The sequence below is a fragment of the Denticeps clupeoides genome, chromosome 4 (genome assembly GCF_900700375.1).
Source record: "Denticeps clupeoides chromosome 4, fDenClu1.1, whole genome shotgun sequence".
NCBI classification, from domain to species: Eukaryota; Metazoa; Chordata; class Actinopteri; order Clupeiformes; family Denticipitidae; genus Denticeps; species Denticeps clupeoides.
Window position 1 is genome coordinate 27,077,545 of NC_041710.1, and position 24,234 is coordinate 27,101,778.

At 46.6% G+C, this 24,234-nt stretch overlaps 1 protein-coding gene across 6 annotated transcripts in view; it reads right to left on the reverse strand.

Moving 5' to 3' along the window:
• Positions 1-23,314, reverse strand: part of slit2 (slit homolog 2 (Drosophila)) — a 98,087-nt gene extending 74,773 nt beyond the window's left edge. For 3 of the 6 annotated variants that reach the window (XM_028976093.1, XM_028976091.1, XM_028976097.1), the window contains exons 1-4: positions 22,205-23,313; positions 21,605-21,676; positions 21,208-21,279; positions 16,444-16,515 (exon numbers count right to left, since the gene is read on the reverse strand). In XM_028976093.1, coding sequence (XP_028831926.1) covers positions 16,444-16,515; positions 21,208-21,279; positions 21,605-21,676; positions 22,205-22,368 — 380 coding nt within the window. In that variant the 5' untranslated portion in view covers positions 22,369-23,313. Of the gene's footprint in view, positions 1-16,443; positions 16,516-21,207; positions 21,280-21,604; positions 21,677-22,204 lie in introns of all 6 variants that reach the window. The other 3 variants (XM_028976095.1, XM_028976094.1, XM_028976096.1) reach the window with 2 other exon arrangements.
• Between the last annotated feature and the right edge of the window lie 920 nt (positions 23,315-24,234).

Below are 24,234 nucleotides of genomic sequence, written 5' to 3' on the forward strand. Positions count from 1 at the left end.
CTTTGGCATCCAGGTGTCGGCCCTTAAAGCAGGTCAATGGACATTCCCATTGACCCCTCTCATGACCTCATGACCTCTCAACTCTCCCCACCCTGGCATTTAACGTATATAGAGTTGACAGCCCAGGAAAGAGGTATTTATGGCTTAAACTTGACAAATCCTCTCATTAAGCAAAAGTGACAGGCATTAAGCCCATTCACCAAACATTACCGATCCATCGGATCATTTCAGCAGCCTGAACATTATCCCACCGTTATTCCCAGAGTCAAGGCATTTACACTCTCCAAGCCCAGGCGTGACATTGACATAGGGTTTAAGCATGAATGTGGGTATTCCTCTCAGCATGTGTGGCGTGTGTGTGTGTGTGTGTGTGTGTGTGTGTGTGTGTGTACATGCCTTTATTTGTTCACCCACACCCGGCCCATTTTCAGAGCTCGAAAAAATGTTTTACATTAATTTGCCGTCAAACAAGCAAAGTTGTGCCAGAACACGTTGCGGTTTTGGTCGGCAGCCACACTTTTATTGATGTAAGAACTTGTGTAGTCTTTAACCATTTCACCCCTTGAAGACAATGGCTGCTTCCTGCCAGAAAGTGATGCAGGGACCACGCTGACCTGTGTCTGACCAACGACCTTAATGACATTAAGATAGCGTGTCCCTGCTTTGTCAAGTTCCTCAACAGAGCAAAATTTAAGAAAGACATACACACACACAAACGTACACACTGGTACACAGTGCAATCAAGTTTCAAAAGCAGCGCTCCCTTTCTGTCTGACTGCCCCAGTGTCACCAGCTAATTGGGTGAAACAACACCCGGGATAATCCAGGCAAACGCATGATTCGGTTTAGCGCAGTTTATTCGAAAGCCTCAAAATCTGCGCCTTCACACCGTCCGAGAAGGGGTTAAACGTGGAGAGGGGAGCTTATTGTTTGAAAATTCACATTAATTCAAAGCCGATTACAGGAACATACACCGAGCGGATCAGCACTGTAAGCCTACACTGCACCGCTCCCCCGGCAAACAAAGATCTCATTCTGAGAGTGGAGAGCGGGAATGAGACAAAGGGAGAAATGCCAGGGAGATGGAGAAAGAGAGAGAGCGAGAGAGAGTTTAACACTAACACACTTGTCATTCATTCAAAGAAACACATTTCAAATACACATACTCAATAACAAATACTTAAATAGAAATCTGCCTCTATAAATAAGAGTAAAACTCTTATTTCAAGTCAAACATATTGATCCTGGGGCAGTTGTGGCCCAGCAGGCAAAGAAATCGACCTGTAATCGAATGCTGTCCCGCCAAGGTGCGGGACTGAGGTGCCACTGAGCAAAGCACCGTCCCCTCACACTGCTCCTCGGGCGCCTGTCATTGTTGCCCACCGCTCCCTCAGATGATGGGTTAAATGCAGAGACTACATTTCACTGTGCACACTGGGTGCTGTGCTAATCACATTCCAATAAACATATTTTTTGGAATTAAGGATAACTGGGAAAACAATGAGAAAAGTGAGCAAGGCACTCATTCATTATCAAGATAACACAAAAATGAAGTCAAAAATTCCATACAAAAATAGAATGCTATTTTTCTCCTTAGAATGCTAAAATGCTTTTGGATGCAAAGCAATTCAGCAATCGGTGACCTTGACCTTTGAACATTAAATTTTGTCCTTTTTTTGATGCCAAAGTGAACATTTGTGCTGAAAAAGAAAAGAAATAGACGAACCTTCTGACTGAAGTGGATCACAGAATGCCCGCAGAACTGCCAGCCAGCAGAACGGACCTCCGAATGCGCAGGCTAATGAAGACCACAGGCGTTGCTTACAGATATACACTAACCAACAAGCATACAACACACCCGCGACACGCCCCCACGCAGGGACGTGCTCCAATCCCGGCCGTCTGACCATTCACGTTCATCTTCATCCCGTGGATGGACAGCACATCCCATTATACAATAAAGGTGCTCGCTCACATTTACTTTGCACTGACCTGCAGTGACCCTTCACTCTCAGGGGACAAGTTGACCCAATCCACGTCAATAAAACACTCCCCAAAAATGGGTTTGCAATTTGTAGGTAGAGTAGTCAATGCCAGGAAAGACGTCTGGGGTGATGTCTACGTGGTTTAAAACCAGCTGAACATCTGAGCAGCTGGTTGCTTTATTCAGGTGGTTAAACACACACATGCACAAAGAGGCGCATGCACACCAACCCCTGAGGCTTTCTGACTCAGTCCTGTATCTGTGCAACATTTAACGCTGGAATCAGCGTTATTCCGATGGAACACCTTTAATCTGCCATTACTGCAGCGCACTGGCATCCCTCTGGCAGATGCCCCCGCCCCAGTCCTTCCCCTCTCCCATTCCTCCATCTGCAGCATTCCATCCCTGATACCCGCCGGCCCAGCATGGCGCGCAGAGAAAGTGTGAAGGCGCAGGCGCTGCCTGGGAGGTGACGGTCGGCCGTAATGAAATAATAACAGGCTGCCCGCGTCCAACCTGTCATTACGGAGCCAACATCCTGCACGACGCTTCACCCTCACGTCACTCACTCGCTACCCCAGCCTCTGGGCTCATCTCACCGAACCGAGCTGAATGATCTCAGTCCTGTACAGTGCTCGAGGTCACAGTGCGGGTCACGGCTGATGTCATCCCCCCGTGCCACCTTCTTCCCAGGCAGACTGTAGCACATTCCGATCAGAACTCCAGATGGTGGTCAGGCCACGCCAGCCTGGATAGGGTTTCGAAGCAGCCAATTAACACGAAGCAAGAACTCATAGAATTCATGAACTCAGAACTTCACTGTAGACCTTGAGTGAGAAGAACCCACAGCATGACCTTCAAGCACTGATATGGGCTCATGACCTCGTGATTTTTTTTGGTTTCTCTCTTGATTGTTGTCTGTGAGTGAAAAAGTGTATTGCTATTTTTTTTGTCCCCCGGTTCTACCCTTCCTGTGCTGACATTTAAAGGTTCGAGACAGGACGGGAACTCTGTTTCTGTGTCACGGGACGTCTCTGTGGGTCAGACTCCCTGGGTATTACACCATACAGGGCAAAACACACACACACACACACACACACACACACTGACAAGGAAATGTCACACACACTGAAACTCATGGACTGTAAACTAAAGAGAAGCTCCTGTTTCCGTGTCTCACCCAATCACACACACACACACACACACACACACACACACACACACACACACACTCCTTCAGGGTGGCCTTGTTTTAATGTTCCTGTAAAAAGAACATCTGTTTTCATCAGACAGCCCTCTGTTTGTCTCCTTCAAGACAGAATGATCGGCATCATCGAAGAAGTGAGAAACTGAGCAAATAACGGTGGTGGTGGTGGTGGTGGTGGTGGGGGGGTTGGATTTGGTCAAATCCTTCTTGACTGAAAGGGATACAAGGCAAAGACACTTCCTGACCGACTTTTCCGGTCAGTCTGTGAATAGCAGGCTTCAGGTATAGAAACATTGTCTGCACACATAATTTCCCTGAGCAAAACCACCTCCTTCTATAACTGTATGAGCGAGAAGCACATCCCAAAATGCATCAGACAGATAAAAGTGTCACTGCTCGGTGGACCACATGCAGGGTGAAGGTATTTGCATACAGACTGACTGGTGAGTTAAAAGAAAATCTCGAATGTCAAGGTAGACTTGGCTCCACTTGGAGAGAGAGATCGGCTTTATTCTACGATGGGACTGTTGTCTTGCAGGATGACAATGCCCCCCCCTCCCCATCTACAGAATGTTTAATGAATATGAAACCATATGACATGGCCTTCAGCCACCAGGGAGATCTCAGCCCAGCTACTGGATGCCTGAAAATGAGCTCATTTCCACATATGGAACAGAAAGTATAATTGGATTTTAATTGAATGTCCTATCTGCTAAATGAAAGTAACGCAAATCCAGGACAATCATCACAAAATACTTCAGATTAATAATAAAAGAAACACCAATTTTAAGTAAACTTTGAGCCGGGGCGTCGTAAAAACTAGCAGTGCTAAATACATCCTCCATTGTAACTGCATAAACTTCAGTATAGGGACAGTGGTGGCCTGAGGTTGCCGGTTCGAATCCCACAAAGGTGCCACTGAGGTGCCACTGAGCAAAGCACCGTCCCCACACACCGCTGCCCACTGCTCACCAAGGGTGATGGTTAAAAGCAGAGGACACATTTTGTTTTGTCACCGTGTGCTGTGCTGCACTGTTTCACAATGACAATCACTTCACTTTCACACGTTTGCCAGCCTGTGTTTTGCGAAACTTTGGACTTTTATTATTTGTCAGCACTGCAGGGAAACTGCCTACAAATGTCAGTGAGTTCAGTGAATGAGATTCAGAACCTGCTGCTGGTCGTTTCCTGCACAACAAGCATAACATTTCCTCCGCATTTCCTGCGTTTGACAGTCACCTTCGGTTACCGTTTGGTGAAAACGCCGGGCCTCACACCTCCACGCCAAATCAGCATTTGAATGCTCTCCCCATGTACGCTAGGTGAACTGGCGACTCCAAATAGGCTGTGAGTGAGAGATCACATAATGCTGCATAATTCATAACACTCAATCGCCCTTTCCAGGGTCTTTTTAGCGATTTTTTAATCACACAGTTTCAAATAACTGTTTGGATTTTTGGATTGGATATAATTATCCAATCCAACAATAATAATAATAATAGTAAGAATTCCTGGACAGTCTGTGACAGTCTGTGACAGGCAGCACCGGCGTAAATCTGTTTAATTTGAACCTCTGTGCTGCGGAGACGGACGGGTAAGGCCGAGTTGTGTAACTGTCACCCCGTTCTCACTGGCGGTGGCAGGGCGTCGACTGTGAGAACACAGAGTGACAAGAGTGCCAATTTGCGCTCAAAAAGATGACAGAAGCGCTGAAGAATGCCCGCTATTTTGCTCAAGTGTCACTAATGTGAGTGGAGAGGCGCGGCGGCGGCCTCGCCGCGGCTGAAAGGGCCGTTGTGCGGCAGGGCAGCCCACACCTGAACCGGAGCCAAGATGGAGGCCGGCTCCCCTGCCTTACACACTGGATTAGAGTGCTAACCCTCGACGGTCCCACCGCACTCAGCACCGGGACGGCCCACACGGATTACCAGCGCACACAACAGAGGCCGTAACCGCAGCGGACTGGGCCGAAATGCGCAGTTTCCCAACAAGAAGCCAATTAGAAAGCAGCTTCCACTCCAGTTAGCGCTGCGATTTGCTCTGGTTACTGTGGCGATGAGCAGGTCGTCTCGGAGAAGGTGAAACCCCATAACGCGGAATGGCCGCAGCCTGTTGCTAGGAGACGGAACAAGGCTGGGTTAAGGAGACTGCAGGAAGTCTGGGTCTTTCTGATTACCTGTTTATCGCCCAAAATGACAAAACAGCACACATACACACACACTCTCTCTCACACACACACACACAATTACTGCCCACACACATGCATGAGCAGACAGACAGCCAGAGCAACAGAGAGAAGGACCTCTGTCTGTCTTCCAAAGAACAATTATAACAGCAACCCAAGGCAATCTACACCTGTCATTTCTGATAAGCAGCAGAGGTTTTGTGTGTGTGTGTGTGTGTGTGTGTGTGTTTGGGGACTGGCTGTCAACATCCTCTTCAAATTAAACCATCTCCTACATTAACTGGCTGAGGGATTTGACTGCTGGATTAATTACAAAATGTCAAAGAGACACACACACACACACACACACACACACACACACAAAACATCCCAAACCAAACTTACACACAAACCTGTAAACTCACACTGTCACAAAATGGTACAGTAATGATCAGACAGATATAGAGGATGACACACAAATGCGAAACAAAACATTAACCAACACGCATCCTCCCTCGCAAACATTTACACAATTAACTTCTACTGAGCAATTAGATGCACAGATCCACATAGAACACACACATACACTATTAATGAACTAAGTGGACCTTTAGTCATAAAAATTCAGTCACATAGAAATCCTTTTAACTGTGACATTTGTGTTGGTTTAATTTATGTGGACAGTAAATGGGTCGTTTAGAACGGCTTTTTATTGTGCAAGACAGCTGAATTGACTTTAGATTGACTTTTAGTTAAAATGCTGCAGTGGAGTAATGGATCAATGCAATTTGATTCACAACATTTATTTATTTCTGTTAACCCAATGATTTCTTTTTTTAAGTAATAGTGAACCAAACAGAAGTTCTATAGAATGCACAGATGCAAGAGCAATGGAGCAAATAATAACAGATCTAACATGGAACATGGGAATCACACTGCAGGATCATGTGATCTCGACATAGCCGCACAGACTCTCTCCCTCCCCTCGGCCCGACCTGGGAGCCGATCTCTGAGCCCTGTGGCAGGCCGCTCAATCAATACTGATAAATGATGCAAAGCTCTCTCCCGCGACATCCTCGCAAGCGTCCCATAATTTAGCGCATATTTGTCAATAAAAGTGGAATCCATATTTGACATGTGTTCACATGAAAAAGAGATTAGGGGAGCCGGCCAATTTCTCCACATTCCGCACCAAACAAATATTTGATGGGCGCAGAGATAAACAGCGGCGTCAGCTCCGAGCGTGCATTATTCATGCAGAGGCAGATTTACAGGCCTGCCGTCACCTCCCGAGCCTCCGACAGCAGACGGGGCGGATACGTCTTCCACGGAGTTCTTCTGGCTTTAAAAGTACTCTCACACCACTGGCGCCCACTATTAGCTGCGTTTTTCCTGTGAGAGAATCTACGTGTTTTGTGTTTGTAGTAACTTTGGTTCTCTACGCAATGACAGAAAAAACCCAATTTGATTTATTTCCCCCAAAAAATGAAAAATCATCTACAAGATGTGCTTTCGTTTTTTTAAACACTATTAATTGACATTACTGTGAAAGTAGCACAGAGATGGTCTCTCTCCCTCTCTCTCTCTCTGTTTAATTAAAAGCGTGAGCTAAGCAGTAGAAGAATGCACACAGGGGATTAAACACACCGGCATGACGAGAACAAGCTAATATTTCACTTCTGAATATGCGCACATACACACACACACACACCAGACATAAATCAGATCAAGTCTTGGGGTCTCCTCATTGACAGACGGTGAGACAGCTAGACAGACAGACAGTCTGTCTCCAGTTCAGGGCCCCACGCCACATACATCTACGCCGGGGGAATATGCCTCCATGGCTTTGTGGCCGGCCCCACGCGGCAGCACCGTTCACTTGGTGGCCTTTCGGTAGGCCACACATCAGTTCCTGTCCCACGCTGTGTTCCACGTGTGCGTCACAGAGTAAGAACATGTCACTGCGGCAGAACTTGATCACAGGGTGGATGTTTTCTACACTGAACTGCACCAGCAACTGCTCTGAGGAAGCCGTCGTGATGATTCTGACTCCAGATACCATCTATACCCTCTAGGCACACATGACTTTGGTAATAACTATGCAAAATCTAAATAATAAATGTAAAATAGCACATAAAATGTCTCTAAACCTACCCCTAAACCTATCTTCAGTAACCAAAGACAAATCTTTTAGTTCTTTCATAAATAAGCATTTGGCAGAGAACAGCAATTTTGGGAAATTTCATGCATTCCTGTTTTTCTAAAAGAACAACAGCAAAAAAAAAAAAAACATATGGTCCTTATTAAGAAGTAAAAACAAGAACACACACACACACACACACACAGGTGTATATATATATATATGTGTGTGTGTGTGTGTGTGTGTGTGTGTGTGTATATATATATATATATATCATCAGAATATCCTTACAGCAAAAATACTACACACACATCCACGCACTAAAATTACACACATCCTCAAACAGAAAGTACACACACATGCACACATAAAAGGTACACACACGTCCACAGTTATTGGCAGACAAAGGGTCAAAGTTTACTTTCATTTCCCTCCTAAACACTTATCAGATTGGCCTTTCTTCAGAACCATAACCAAAACCATGAAATCACACACACACACACACACACACACACACACTATCCTCTCTTTCTGACTTTAGTCACGGCGTGAAGCCCCCAAAATCAAACTCAGCTGCACAAAAGTATATATCCAATGGAACTTTGATGTTTTCTGTTTCTCTACCTCTCGCTCTCTCTCTCTCTCTCTCTCTCACACACACACACACACACACACACACACACACTCAAACACATCTGTCTGTGTCTGTCCAGTTCTTCCTACTTGTGTCAAAACAGCAGGATGAAGTGTTGTAATCTGTACTCCCACTGTCCGCCATACAAATGTTTTACAGAGTAATTTCAGATTATCTCTTCCTCTCTCTCTCTCATTTACACACAAAATAATTGCCTCTGTTCTTAGAGTTATAATAAGGCAGAGGGGATTATAGTGTTTTGGGTTCTGAACGCCGAGCATAATCCTTTTCTCTCCAAGACTTTCGTCAGCGAATTAAAAAAAAAAAAAAAAAAAAAAAAAAGGGGGGGGGTTTAATCCGAGACGGATGAATCGCTGCTTTTGTAAAAGGAGCTGAATAGAAAACAGCAAATAGAAAAAGAAAAAAAAAGCGCTTTACACAAATGAGTGCCCTCAGGCCACCGACGCTGAACTGATTCATATCTGTGAGCCCTGGTGGGATTCATAGCTACTTTACAGTGGCTCATTTATCCAGAGCGAGACCCCCATTCACTCATTACAACTTCAGTGCCACGCCCCGCCCTCGAGAAAAACAGGGGTTAAGTGAGTGGATCAGGGGTAAAAATGGCAGCGTAGCGTGGTTTGTAAGGCTGGGTCTCACACCTACAACACTGAGGGGAAACTCAACTTGGTTTAGGGCAGCAAATGTATTACATTTATTTTGTGCAATCGACCCTCCTATTATATTTGACCAATTTTCACACATGAGACTAAATAAATAGATTTAACACGGGACTGGACTGAACTTGATGCTTTGTGGAAACTCTTCGTTCACTTACTTTTTACTTTTGCTAAATATAGGCCTATTATAGATTATATTTATATTGTTACATAGATTACATAGAATACACACGTATTCTGTGTTGGGTGTATTTAAGTGTTTTGATCAGAATTAAATTGATTTGCGCAAGAATAAAGCAGAATTAAAGGGCAAAACCCCATGGCTAACTCCAAAAAAAAATAAATGTATTATTAAATTTAACCTTTGTATGATCTTGAGGAAAAACATTAAATTGTGGATCAAATTCATCTAGTGCCCATCTAGTGTCATTTTTAAGTGATTCATTTTTTAATAATTGCTCATATTTAATATTAAAATAAAATGCTTTTTGATGATAATCAGAAATTTTCTCAGCTTTTTTTGTTGTTAATCCCAGGCAATCCTATAATCTTCAACACAGGATTGTAGCCAAACTCCATAGATGAGAAAGAGGAGCGGAAATCATGTTGTCTAGCAAGTGGCCCACAATGTGACTCAGCGAATTCAGCAGTTCACGTCTGTGGAACGTCGCGGCCTTTTCTCTCACACTTTGGTGGGCTGACGTCCTGTAGTGGGAGGCCTGGAAGTGGATTTTGAAATAAAAAAAAAAACTCTCAGGATGTGAATTGGAATCTTTCTGGGTGCCCGGCGGCCAAATAATCTTCGGTTTGGTTTCCTGAAACTCCTGACCTGAATTTGCATATTAAAATGAGAGCGAGCCGGGGAGAGCGCGACAGAGCAGCGGAAAAGCGACAGAATGGGTGGGTGTTTTTCCGTGATATTCCCCCTTCTTTGTGCGGCTCGGCTCAGCATGGAATATGGGAACTGAGTGGGACTGTTTGCCTTGTCAGTCAAAATGCTGTATGCATATACACACACACACACACACACACACACACACATAGCCTCTGCAGCAAGTGTGAACAGCACAATGAATAAGCCTGTTTGTTGGTGTCTTTTTCGGCTCCTCAAGCGTATCACAGAGCTACAAAACAGAGGAGAAATGAGCCAGAGCAGAGAACCAAGACAGATAGAACACAAAAAGAAAAGAAAATGGGGGGAAAGTGCAGGTCTCTTTCTTTAGTTCTTTCTTTCCTGCTTTCGATCTTCCCTGTGAGGTTCTCCAGGAGATGGAAGGACTTCAAAGCTCCCATACTCATCCTGGCTGACCGCAGGTGGTGGATTTAGGCAGGAAGCTCACCTGCGTGAACCGCAAGGGTTTATGGGCTATTTCCTGTCTACCAAGGTCCCATCGAGCAAGCTGCTGTTTTAGCCCATTTTAGGGTCCACTTGCCATAACCTCTCAATACTGGTTCCACGCCACATTTCAAAGGATAATATTTACCCAACATCGCTTACCACAGTAAAGGGGGAAATCAAAGGAGCCTGGAAACACAAGAGCAGCAGTGATTCTGTGTGTGAAATCTTATTACGCATGAAATGAAATAGATTGATTTTTTTTTTTCGCCCGCCTCTTAAGTCCGTACTTCCTCATTCCACAGGTGCCCTTTGACCTGTAAAGAGGATTTTGGGAGACAGGCAGCCACAGGTCCCTCGTCTTCATGGTAACCTGCTAATAACGGCCAGATCGCCGCTTTCCAGGGGAAATTAAAACACTCTGTAATGACACTGTCAATAAAAAGGCGATTGTGTAAATCCAGGATGGGGCTCCAGCTTTCTTCACACACACACACACACACACACACACACACACACACACACACTCGTGTGAGCTAACAGTGCTCGGCTGAGGTTAAGCGTTCAGTCAGCAGACAAAGACCGAACCCTCAACGACTTTTCCCATCACTTGGTGACCTAGGAAACCCAGGAGAGCCTCATATACGCACACACATACATGGATACACACATACACACAGAAAAGAACAGTGTGTGGAGGGGATTAAACACAAAGGCTGGCCAACAGGCTTTCTCACCCTGAGCTGTGGGCAACATCTACATAAAGAACAAACACAGACTGAATTACGGCAGCACAATATAGCGCCCAGCCACATACACACACACACACACACACACACCCACACGGTACACACAACATGCAAATAGAAATATCATAATGCTATACAAAACCATCACAAATCACAGATTCCATAAACAAGCAATAACACAACAGTTTGTGTTTTAATGCTCATACAGCAGACGGCATTTATGCAATGTGTGTCTCAGCCTCCAGTTGAGCAGATTCCCCTGTGACTTTAACCACACATAAACAAAACCTGAAAAAAAAAAAAACCCAAAACCCTCCTCACCTGCCACACAAAATCCCATTCCTTCCCCCTAACTGAAAAATGCAACAGGTCAGAGGTCAAAGCCAGTCGGTCTGTCAGGCTGATTTCCAATTTCCCCCGAACTCACTCTGCAGCGTGCCCTGCGGCCCCGGGCCATCAATCAGCAGCTAAACGCCCAGAGAGGCGCCCCCCTGATCCTCACCTTTATTACCTCAACACCCACCCCAACATACACACCGCTAACCACGCAGCGCAACACACTCCCACTGAACACAGCAGGAAGAGCTTCTGACCCCCAACCCCGGGGGTCAAAGTCTTTGAAGGCCGGCAGAACCATTTCACCTTGTAGTGGCTCTGAACAGAACCCCAACTGTGGAGGGAACCTGAACTTAAAGGAGAACCCAAAAATGCTGATAAATACTACAGTTCTAAATCAACATCTTCATAAATTTCATTCAATTATCAATCCGTTTTCTACTAGTAAATAATGCAGAGACTGCAAAAATGTCAATAAAATGGGAATAAAGTGTTATAACGGTTCCTATAATTCCTACTGGAAAGTTCTGGTGTTTCATGTTACATCTCGTGGGTATTTTAAAATCCTGCATTTTCAGCACATGCTATAGAGTCACATGGTAAAGGCCGATGATGCCAGTGGGCTCCGTCATATGATTATAAATGATTATAAACTGGAAATGTCCAAAGCCTGTTGCCAGTACTAAACACACATATTACCCACCAATTGTTCCTGGAGCACTCTGTATAACACACTCACACACACACACTTATCTTTCCTCACGGATCAACAAGAGCTACAGGAGACCCTGTTAAAATTCTCTGCTCCTCTCAGCATCCCTCGCATCTCCCTCCCTGCTTGTCCTGTGTAAACACCGCTTAAACAGGGCCTAATTTATGGGCGACATTAAAGCCCAGCATATGCTGTCCTGTGCTGCATTGTGGGAGAATGGAGGCACAGAAGATTTAAGAAGAATTAGAAACATCATCCCGAAAGCTCACACACACAGTCACACACACGCACACACACACACACACACACACGTGTAATATAATTAAACAGATGAGACAAGCACGAGACGCAGCACACAGGAAGCAGCACAGAACACACAACACCCCGCCATACAAACAGCCGTAATTGCAGTCATCCATTCCACCTCATATCATTGTCAATGGCAGACTAAATTAAAGTCAGAAACACACACACACACACACACACACACACAGACTGCTACACTTTCAGACAGAAAAGAGGGGTGTGTAAGGGGAAGTGAAAGAGATATGAGGATGAAGGGCATCAGGAGCAACCATCACTACTGCTTACCGTACAAGAGATGAGGACGACATGACGGGACAACAGTAACCGTGGCAACGGTAACCTATGGTTCCCGGCAATTCATTGTGAATAAGGGGCCAGGCGGGTACAAGGAAGAGACATGTAGAGTTACAAACTTTAACACTCACACACTTTTACATACAAATATACACATCACATGAAGATTATGATACCGCACTGCACCACACACACACACAGGTTAACCCATAAACTTTTACTTCAGTAGCTTATAAAACACTGCTGACAGGCACAAGCTGCTGGGGCCCAGTCCCCTCTCAGTGTGTCTCACTTCATCCAATCTACACCTCGGTCTCTCCAGACACCCTCTCTCTCTCTCTCTCTCTCTCTCTCTCTTTCTTATGGGTGGGGGGAAGCATTAGGAGAACAAAGATCAATGAAGTGTGATCAAACATCCAACCGGCTGAACACAGTGGTCAGAACTCATCTTCTTCACTGAGATTCAACAGAGCACACACACACACACACACACACACACACACACACACATACTTACACAGAAACGAATACATGTTCACATGCACATTCGTAGACATAGACATACACACAGAAATTCAAACACAAACAAACATGCAGTAAAAATACTTAATGCACAAAGAAATTGATGGCTTTGTTACCCAAGAGAATAATCCATATAAAACTAAATTAACTATTTCACTTGTAATACATGTAATGTCTTACAACTAATATGGATTGTCTCAAAGGTAAAATGTTGTTTAGCATAAACTTTATATTCCACTACTGATGGCGTGCTGTATAGCATTCCGGCACAAAGCTAAATAAAAAAGAAAAGTAAAAGTAAAGAGAGAGATGAATTGTGAATAGGGGAACAGGCTTACAGAGGAACTGCGATCAAGGCGATCAAAATACTAGAATAATTCTATTGAAACGCACACTAATTAAAATGCTTGGAATAACCTGATTTTGAAAGGTGATAAAGCTTAGATCTATCTATAGATGTTAGATGTATCTACGGTCTCTCTCTCGCTCTCTCCCTCACTCACACAGAATGCTGGTTTGTAGTAAATGCAGGGTTTGCACTAATAACTATCTTCTCCTGCACCCCACCCCTGTTTTATTGGCCCTCTTGCCCATCCTTTTATACAGTGCAGTTGGTTTTACAGAGTTCTTTAATGGAGTGCCGCTGAGAACACAACCTGTTTAAGTGCTTATTCTCTCTCTCTTGCTCTCTCGCTCGCTGCATCTCTCCCAGGTTTCCTCACTTGTTCATGTTTTTATGGTGACGTGTCGCACTCTTTCTTTGTTCCCTGATTCTTTCTCCCATCTCACACTCACCCCACATCTGTGTCTTGCAACCTTTTCTTTCCTTTTTCGCCTTTTCTTTAGCCCCCCTTCAAACACACACAGCTGTGCCCGGACCCTCGTTCCCTGAGAAACGTTACCCAAACGTTAGCAGACAAACACCAGTCATTCAGTTCGACTGCTGAGACAAAGGGGGATGCATACTTCAGCTGCTACTGTGGCAGCCGCCGTGTGCGAGTGTGCGTGTGTGTGTGTGATCATAATTCATAGTGAAAGAGTTGCGCATTATTGTACGGTTCATACACACACTCTCACACACACACAACCGTGCCCAGCATATGGGCTCATTCATTCTCAAGCAAAAGGTCAGGAGGGCGCACTGCGGAACGAACAAAACAAAAATCGCCTCAAGAACCCAGGAGGACCTTTCCAGAAATTTCTGCCAGTAGCCTCCACTATTACACCCCCCCAACCCTGCCCATCCACCCATACCCACTCACGACCCCCACCTTCTTCACAAAAACACGCACTGGCCATCAACACAGATTACTATCACGCGGCATGTGCACATGGTTAAAAAGCATCCAAAAGGCGCTTTAAAGGTGACAGGCGCGCCAGCGCCGCCCAGTTGAAAGAGAGATTAAACCGTATTGTTGGCTGTTTTGTTCTCTTTAATGGGGTCCGCATGTTAGAAACAGATGTTCCTATCAGTAACCTAATACACACTTCACCTTCAGGCCAGAGAGGGACCACTGGAGACCTCCTCTCCATTCTTAACATCATTAGCAGGAGGAGCCGCCTCGCTTTCACGCTCGCGCTCTCTCTCGCGGCCTCTCTGGCCTCTGCACCTGATGCCAGAGTGCTGAAATCGAGTTAGGAGTGTGAAGGTAGAAGACATGGGTCTCCAACAAGGTCAGATATCATGCACACACACACACACACACACAAAGAAGCATGCATGGGTAATCACTCTGTCTGCAGAGTTGGGCGAAATAAATTCAAATCTGAGAAAAAGTTAATAATTGGTTAATATTTATACAGATGTATTATGTAATTCACCAGTCAGGAGTATTGCAAAAGAATTTAAAACAAACCACAGCTGTGTTAAACACGCATTTCAAAAATGTATATTCTATATTGTATAAAAAATATTACAAGTACATTATTTTTTTTGCATTGTAACATTCATTAACATTACATACATTAACATTAATACACCCAAATACACAACATCCTGACCAATACAATACAGTTGGCAAGTGGCATATCAACATCAACGTTACATCAAAAACTTCTGTAAAGAAATTCTTTTTTTTATTATTAATTCTATTCAAAATACTGATGTAAAATGTCAATATATATTGTGACATGTTGTATCATCATTAAATTTATTCCATTACACTCCAGCCTTGTGTATATGTATAAGCATACGTGTGAGTGTGTGTGTGTGTGCTATCAGGTGGACACTACAGGCCTTGGACAACTGAAATAACCCTATTCTTCCCCCCTCTAAAAATAGTGCTGCACTGCCACTCATTCAGACGGACAGACACACACACTTATACACACACACGCACACACAGACTGACAAGAGTGTTACCTAATCCTCTCCTTTCACCACACCATAACACACTTTGTGGTTGAGATTCTTGTCTCAATCAGGATCCGCTATGCACCATAAAAAACAGAAAATTTAGCAAAATAAAACGAGCAAAATGTCTTCAACTACAGTTCCACAGAACAAAAATTAAATATTGTGGGCATTTATAGGCATTAACCTTAGCTTTCTGAGTTCTTTGTGACTTCATTAAACATGCATTATTAAATCATGTGCAACAAAAAAGATGAGTTTCTATAAATTAGAAAATGTAGCAACAATCGTCCACAAGCAAGTCAAATCACTCTGGATCAGAGAGCTGCAGACGTCCAGCATTGTGGATCTAAGAGTGGCCCACATGTTGCACACATTCAGACACACACACACACAAGCACACACAGTTAAAACAAGCTCATGGGCTTCGTAAACAGCACATGTTAACATATGAGCAGGGTTCTGGGCGTGGTTTGGTGTAGATAAGAGCATCTCCAGCAGCACTGAGGAGCCAGACATCATCGAGACCACAGTGAACGAGACACAGCAAACTCTCTCAAGATGTTGTTTTTACTGCAAAAGCTCTTAGACCCTCGCTTCAGCCCCCACCCACCCCTCGCAGGGCAGCAGCTGTTTAACTGTAGATTGCTCTTTAACTCTATTTTCTCCTGTTCCCCTTCTCTCTGTCTGTCTAATTTCGGATGCCTCAAAACCCCTCATAACTCAATTACAGAAGCCCGGTGCCTCTCTCTCACTCTCTCTCTCTCACAAACACACACAAAACCTATTTATGAGAAACAGATTCAACAGATTTGAAACTCAATCATGGTGGGCTTCGCATTACTGGGGGCACAATGAGAATTCACGGAGCGTCGCACACGGCACAGAGTGTAGCTTTTCAGTGTGGTCAGAACCTAATAGAACCATGGCCTCCATGTGGGAGAGCATTCATACCGAGCTGAAAATGGGCGAGCTACGAAATCAGCATTTGCATATGTGTGTGTGTGTGTGTGTGTGTGTACTCACAGTCTGAAGAGCTTCACGGTACCCAGAAACAGCAGCTCGGGGAAAACCTGCAGGTTATTCCGGTTCAGACGTCTGCACAATACACACCAGAGAAAACCATTACACAAACATTGCCAGAATTTCACAAAAACAGTAGCCAAACATCCAAAAGCTCTATCATGAAAATTTAAGTATTAAAAAATGATAAATACTCGAACATAACATAAAAAAACTACAATAATAAAAGTATTATTTCCCTTGTTATTATTATTGATTTGTTTAAGACATTCTTAAATATGCTTTGCTCTGGTGTGTTGCCCTAAACAACCGAGTCTATACTAAATTTGTAACCCACTGTAATTTAAATCATTTTAACAGCAGACAACTCCCCACCTTCACATGCCTCTCATACTTCCAACACTAAAATATCACAGCTTCAGGACACCCTGCACACACACATACATCAGCATGAGATAAAGTTCTCTCCTGCATGAAAAGAGAGCTGGCAACCTGGCACCTTATTTAAGTGAAGAGGGGTCAGTATCTAGGAGCGCTCACACACACACACACACACACACGCACACATACACACACACATGCACTCAATTACAAAGGCAAGTGAAGGGAAAAAGCAGATGTGGGAAAAACAAACAAGCCTTGCTAAGACTGTGTGTGTGTGTGTGTGTGTGTGTGTGTGTGTGTGTGTGTGTGTGTGTGTGTGTGTGTGTGTGTGTGTGTGTGTGTGTGTGTGAGTGTGGACATGCGCTTCCATGCAAGAAAAGTCCTTAAAGTGCAAACAAGCCCCTAAGCACACATTAACACACAACTCATTTCCGTACAAAACACTTCACACGTCGGCAGGATGTCAAACGACGCGCTTCCACAAATTACATCCACACAGGATCAGGAAAGCAAGTGACTGTAACACTATAGTGACTGTAGTGTTAGTGTATTCAAATGTGTGTGTGTGTGTGTGTGTGTTGCTTTCTTCTGGACATTTATTGTTGCCATGGATCCAATAGGCAAAGGCATTAAGTTGATTATGATTATAATAATTCCAAATATTCAAATTTTCTTCAATTTGCCACATTTAGGTATTTTTTTGCCACAGTATATTTTATGCAGGATGTTTGGGATGTTGGTAAAATATCATATTCAACAGTTCTCAAGTCAGAATCACTGAATAAACGCATTGAGGATCTATCTGCAAGTCCACTAAAAAGTATGCTCATTGTTGCCAGATTGAGTGGTTTTAATTATATTTTTCTCCAAAATTGCTTGTCACAAATAGGTAAACCCAAATCTTATTTAAGTATATTAAATAGTCGTGAAAGTTAATTACTTAGCAAATTGTTTCACCAGTTTTGTGTTTTGCTGCATTTCTGACAAATGTGGGCTGAAACAATCATTTGTCTGGCAACACTGCTTGCGCTACCTTGTGTGAGCTATTTATTTAAAGGAGTGAGTTTAAATCATCTAGAATGAGGAAGTAGAGAGCTGTCAGTCACCACCATGTCACCACCAAGGGTTTCTAAATACATCATTACAGAAATCACATGTTCTGGGTAACAGGAATGATGACGGTGAAAGACAAAATGGTTCCACCTCTCCAAGACCAAGAAAAGTAGTTAGCTGTATTTATCCTGAAGACACACATCATGTGAAATAAGAGAACATGCTACAGTCGTAGAAGAGCACTTTAAAAACTAGGCCTCATTACCTCCTTAACCTGGCTGAAATTTCAGCCCGAATGAGTCTGAAGGGATCTTTCTGAGCGGGCCGAGGTGTTTATGTGAGCATTTTTGTTCCAGCGAGCCTATAACCGCATTTATGAACTCCCACGTGAAGTAGCCGGTGCCTCTCTCCTTCTCGCTGTAACAATATCCACGGAGTCACATGCTACCTCATGTCTGTCAGACAACCGCTCTGAAATGTGTGGAAAATCGAATCCCAGGCATGGCCTGCGACGGTAGCACCGAAAGCACGCTGAATAGCCCGGGCCTTCCCTTTACAAATACACTCACGCATACACGCACACATGCACAAGAACAGTAGCATTGCGCGCGCACACACACACACACACACACAGTGTGGTTTGAGTGCTGGCTAATAGCTTTTGCCGGAGCAGCAGGCTCACCATCCTACTTATTTCATGCAGTAAGTGCTTTTCTAAGGGAAACAGGACCCACGTTAAAAATCACAAACACCCTGTGAGAATGGGGTGCGCAGGGAAGCGTGAGAGAACGAGGCGGGGCGGGCGGGGCGTTGCGCCGCTCCTCCTTGGTCCATCCATCCACCTCTGCCTTTTTTTTCGCCATTGCCTTAAAGTTCCCCATGACATCACTGCTCTCTAGCCGTTGCCGGTTACATCACCGGCTGCTGCATATTTGATAAGCGGAGCACCGGGTGATGAAATAGTAAAGAGACAGGCAGTGTCAGGGACGCCTAAAAGGCCCACATGTTGTTGGCCACTGAGAGGACCGGGCCTCCCTCAGGACCCCCGAGAGGGGCAGAGAGACGCGGCGTTCAGGGGGAATAAGATCAGCTCCTTAAAATAGAGCCTCGGCTCTGTCTCACACCCCCGCACACCTTCACACACACACACACACACACACACGTGTGTCCTCCATCAGCAGTTCCTCAGTGTCACAGCGCATAATGTATAGACAAGCGAAACGTAGAAATGAGTCTGGGTGTGGTTTTGTTGCCAGAACGGCTTCTGTTCACCCTGGTTTGGTGCCGCTGTCACTCCTAAATCCCCCGTAGGTGTTGGGTTGTGTCAGGTTGGGTTGACTGATTATGATTTGCATTGTTTTCATACTCATCATACCTTCATTATGGGGGTTCGATTCTGGAAGCAGGCTGGTGGACGCTAATTAGGCGACTCTGTTCCTTTAATAAAGTTGTATGAAGTATCCGTAGTCGGGCTAAACGCCGGAGACAGGGAAGTGCAGTAGGAAGCAGGAGGCCCTCCCCCGCGGCGCGGCACAGATCCGCACGACGACCGCAACTCGGCCGGCTGCATTACTCACCCACTGCGCACATAAACTACCCCAGCGGCACCCGAACATGATTTACAATCAAACGCCTGTCACTCAGAGCCCCCCCCACGTCATTCCCAAACTGCCCACGCGTATCCACGGCGACGGCAGGAGGGCTAGACGGGCCCGGCGGGGGGAGGGGGGCTTCTGGAGAGTTCTGTCCGCCGCGCGCCGCCGCGCCGTATAAATCAGCCGCCGCATCGAGCCGGCCGAGTGGATGCGGCTGCAGTCCGGCCGCGGTGATGAGCGAACCAGCTTTTAGAACCCGCGCCGCGCACACACACACACACACACACACGGCCCCAACAAAGGGTGTGTGTGTGTGTGTGTGTGTGTGTGTGTGGTGACTTCAAGGTACAGAAAGTGTCACATTCTTAAGTAGCAACAAAAGCCAAACCATCACCGGGGCCTCCGCGAGGGCCGTACCTGCCAGCATTAGAGGGCCGTCCCGGGGCCGCGTGTTTGGGGTCCCGGCGTGAGACCGTCACGCCCGATCCTTCAGAGCAGCTTTGCTCGGGGTCCCCTCCGTCACCGGCGAACACCAAAGCCCCCGCGCGCACACACACAGACACTCCGCCATTGTTCCGCACGCAGCGGGCGGCGTTCCCTGGCCTGACTTTAACAGGGTTCTTCAACACACACACACACACACACGCACACACATACACACACACACATATACACACACACACACACACAGCGAACGGCGTGAACAGACACCCTGAGGTCCCAGGGAAACTTTTTTACGTTTTTATCTTGTCGTTCTCGGCGGCGCGCCTCAAACATTTCAGGTTTTGGGTCCGGGGCCCGGAGGGGGTGAGAGGGGGGGAAGCGAATGAGAGGCCCTTTAAAGCGCAGCGCGGGTTCGAGGGCGGCTCTGGAAACGCCGCGCGTTTCCCTGGGGGGGACTTGGCCATCAGACAACAATGTCTCTCCGTCAGGAGCTCCCGGACAAAGAGCCGACCCTCCAAACGTCTCCCGGACGGCATTAGCAGTCGTCCCGGTCCCGTCCCACCGCGGCGTCCCCGACACCGCAGCAGGCACAGCTTGTTTTGCTCGATTCCGAGAGACTCGGTCTCGGCCAGAGAGAAGTGCCGCGCAGGCGTCCCCGTCCCTCGCCAATGCGGCCTTTAAAACCGCGGTTACATCCACCAACAGGGTTCGGTTTAGGACCGGGGGTGCTGTATGGGGGACACGTTGTATGATTTGGGGCTGTCAGAGATGAAAGATGACAAGCGTGACACGTTGCGGTGATTTCTGAGGTCCCATGTGGTAGCGTGAGGGAGGTTCGAAAGCGGCAGCAGTCACTTTTTTACCATGAAAATGCGCTGTCATCCAATTAAAATGCAGAGGACGCTACGTCACTACGTCAACCCAAAAAGCCAACAGGGGATAATATGAAGCAGACAAACACAAAGTCCCGGGTTCAAACCCCACTTACTACCATCGTGTCCCTGAGCAAGACACTTAACCCTGAGTGTCTCCGGGGGGGGGGGACCGTCCCTGTAACTACTGACTGTAAGCCGCTCTGGATAAGGGCGTCTGATAAAAGGGGGTGACGATGGAGAAGAAGTTCTGCTCCATTCTTGGAATGGTGGCCACGGCAATAAAAAGAACCACATACTGGTGCACACGCCGGTGACAAGTTCTCCTTCCACAGCGACACGCATCCCGGCACACAGTGGGGTAGGTGTCAGGTTCGAGGAGGCGTTAGGTGGGTGTTTTTTTTTTTTTTTTTACTTACAATCTTTCCAGCTCCTTGAGGTCTTGAAAAGCTCCCCTCTCTACGGAACTTATCTTGTTCTCCGTCAACTGCCTGAGAGAGAGAGAGAGAGGGGGAGAGAGCGAGAGAGATAGACAAAGAGATAGAAAAGAGAGGGGGGGGTCTACACTTAATAAATGCATCTGCACACACTGTATTAAGTAAACCGTCTCTCCGTTAACATTATTCATACTTCATACATCCTGACCTTCATTACCGCCGGCCTCCAGTGACTGACCCCACCCAGCCGCACTTAAACACAAGGATGGACGGGGAGGGAGAAAACCTGTCCCTACACGACTTCCCCTAATGCCCCCGTCACCAGCATTCCGCCGGGAGAAGGTCCCCCGGGACCCCGCGACATTAACGTGGCACTCACAGGACGCGGAGGTGGCGCAGCCCGGCGAAGTCCGCCTTGGTGATCTTCGTCAGGTTGTTCGCGTTCAGATCCCTGCGGAACAACGAACACGATCAATTCTGTCCATTCCGCGGTGAACGGCAACTTTTTCACGAACGAAATTACAGATTAGACGTGTCGATCTTGGTCGGACCCTCGTAATGGTAAATGATCGAGTTTTATAGAAAGTAATTCATCCTTTCACGTCAACTTTGTTTAAACTCTAATTAAAAGTCTACATATTAACTTTTGAGAGCAGTATTTATTTTTGTTGTTGCTTTGGTATATTATTAGATATTATATTTTATTTGAATGAGATTCAGTAAGTCCAGTGCTGGGTCCACGCACCATCCCTCCGTGTTTATTACAATAGGCTGCTTGCCTGTACAGAAATGCAATTAATCATAAAAGTAATTCATCTCGCGTAATCTACTGTATTATTCCACGCATCCTTTTCCAAAGTTCCTCCTGCAAATTTCAGGCGCCGACAAAAGACCTGCGCGCCTCGCACCGTTACCAAAAGCCGGTGCGTGCGTGCGTGCGTGCGTGCGTGCGTGCGTGCGTGCGTGTAGCCGTGCTTACAGCCGCTCCGTGTTGCGTGGGATGTTCCGCGGCACGCTGCGCAGCCCCTGGCCGTGACAGTCCACCGTGGTCCCGGTACAGGAGCACTGGGCCGGGCAGGGCTGCGGCTCCACCGCGCCCGGGCGCATCAGGAGGAGGAACCCCAGCAGGCCGAGCCCCAACATGACCGCGGCGTCCACCAGAGGAGATACAAGTGGCGTTATTTGTATAGACGTGTATATTCCTCGAGTTCTCCTCCTCCTCCTCCTCCTCCACGAACGAGACGAGATGAAGGTGGGGATCTCTCTGCGCGCGCCCGCGGAGGTGCAGTTCTCAGGTGGCTTCGCAGCGGGAGCGCGAAATAAAAGTGACTAAGCAGACTTCTGTCCCCCACACACACTCATGCACGCAAACACACACACACGCACACGCACGCACACACACTCTGCGCGCTGCAGCAGTCTCACAAAGTTACAGATGCCCGGCGTGACCAGCCTTTATACACACACACACACACACACACACTCTCTCTCTCTCTCTCTCTGTTCTGGACTGAGATGATCGGCGTCCAGACCCCAGGCACACAGATCTCTGTCCACGGACGCAGAACCCGCGGGAGCGCGCGAGTCCCAGGTGCGCGCTCACGCATCCGTCACCGCGTCACCGGGAAAGTCGGGGAAACACCGGAGCGCGCCGCCGGATCCGCTTCTCTCCTGACGACCGGTGGGGGTCTGCTGTCCCCGACACCCCCACGGCCACGGACACGCGGTGCAATCGGCGCGAACTCCAGATCGGTCACTTATCCGTGTCCCGTACTGTCATTAACGCCGTCAAACGGCACCGAACGTCCCCCGTTACTCTCGCGCTGCAAGTTCTTGTAAATCCCTCCGTCTCGGGCTCAGACTGGACTTCACGTCCCTTGTTTCCGGCTCGTTTCTGCTCCCTGTTCGGTCCGACGGCCGAACTCGCAGCGGGTGCTGTGTTTTTTGGAGACCGGAGAAGTCCTCGCTTTTTACGCGGGGAGGGGCTCCGCCTCCCGGTCCCTCCCCGAGGCCCATTCCCGGCCGCGCGGGGCGCCTTGTACGGGATGCGGCGGGGGGTGTCAGGTGGAATCTAAACGCGGATTTGCGTCTGTCGCGGGACTACACATGGTGTGCGTGCGTGGGCGATGGTTTTATGCTCCATACTCATCACCTTCTTCATAGCAGAAGTCGCTGCATGTACAGTACAGGCCAAAAGTTTAGACACCTTCTCACTCAATGTGTTTTCTTTATTTTCATGACCATTTACGTTGGTAGATTCTCACTGAAGGCATCAAAACTATGAATGAACACATGTGGAGTTATGTACTTAACAAAAAATGGTGAAATAACTGAAAACATGTTTTATATTCTAGTTTCTTTGCTCTGATTACTGCTTTGCACTCTTGGCATTCTCTCGATGAGCTTCAAGAGGTCGTCACCTGAAATGGTTCTCCAACAGTCTTGAAGGAGTTCCCAGAGGTGTTTAGCACTTGTTGGCCCCTTTTTCTTCACTGTGCGGTCCAGCTCACCCCAAACCATCTCGACTGGGTTCAGGTCCGGTGACTGTGGAGGCCGGGTCTCCACTTTTTGTTAAGTACAAAACTCCACATGTGTTCATTCATAGTTTTGATGGCTTCAGTGAGAATCTACCAATGTAAATGGTCATGAAAATAAAGAAAACACATTGAATTAGAAGGTGTGTCCAAACTTTTGGCCTGGACTGTATGAAAAATAATTCATCTTTAATAAAAAATCATTTTTTATTTCTGTGTCTCTCAGCAGCCGGGGTGGCGTTCAGGAGAATACACTGACTGACTGTCTGCTTTTAGAAATGAGAATGTGGCCAGCAGGCCAAAGCTAATTATCAGCGAGTTGAAACAGAAGATAACCATCTTCTGTGCAGGTCCACTCCCGAGGGGGCAGATGGGATGCGAAGGCGTGGGAGATGGAAGGCGAGTAGAGTCCAGCATGAAGGTGGTCACACGTCTCTGACTAATCCAGAGACCGCCACTGAGTCCCCGAGCAACA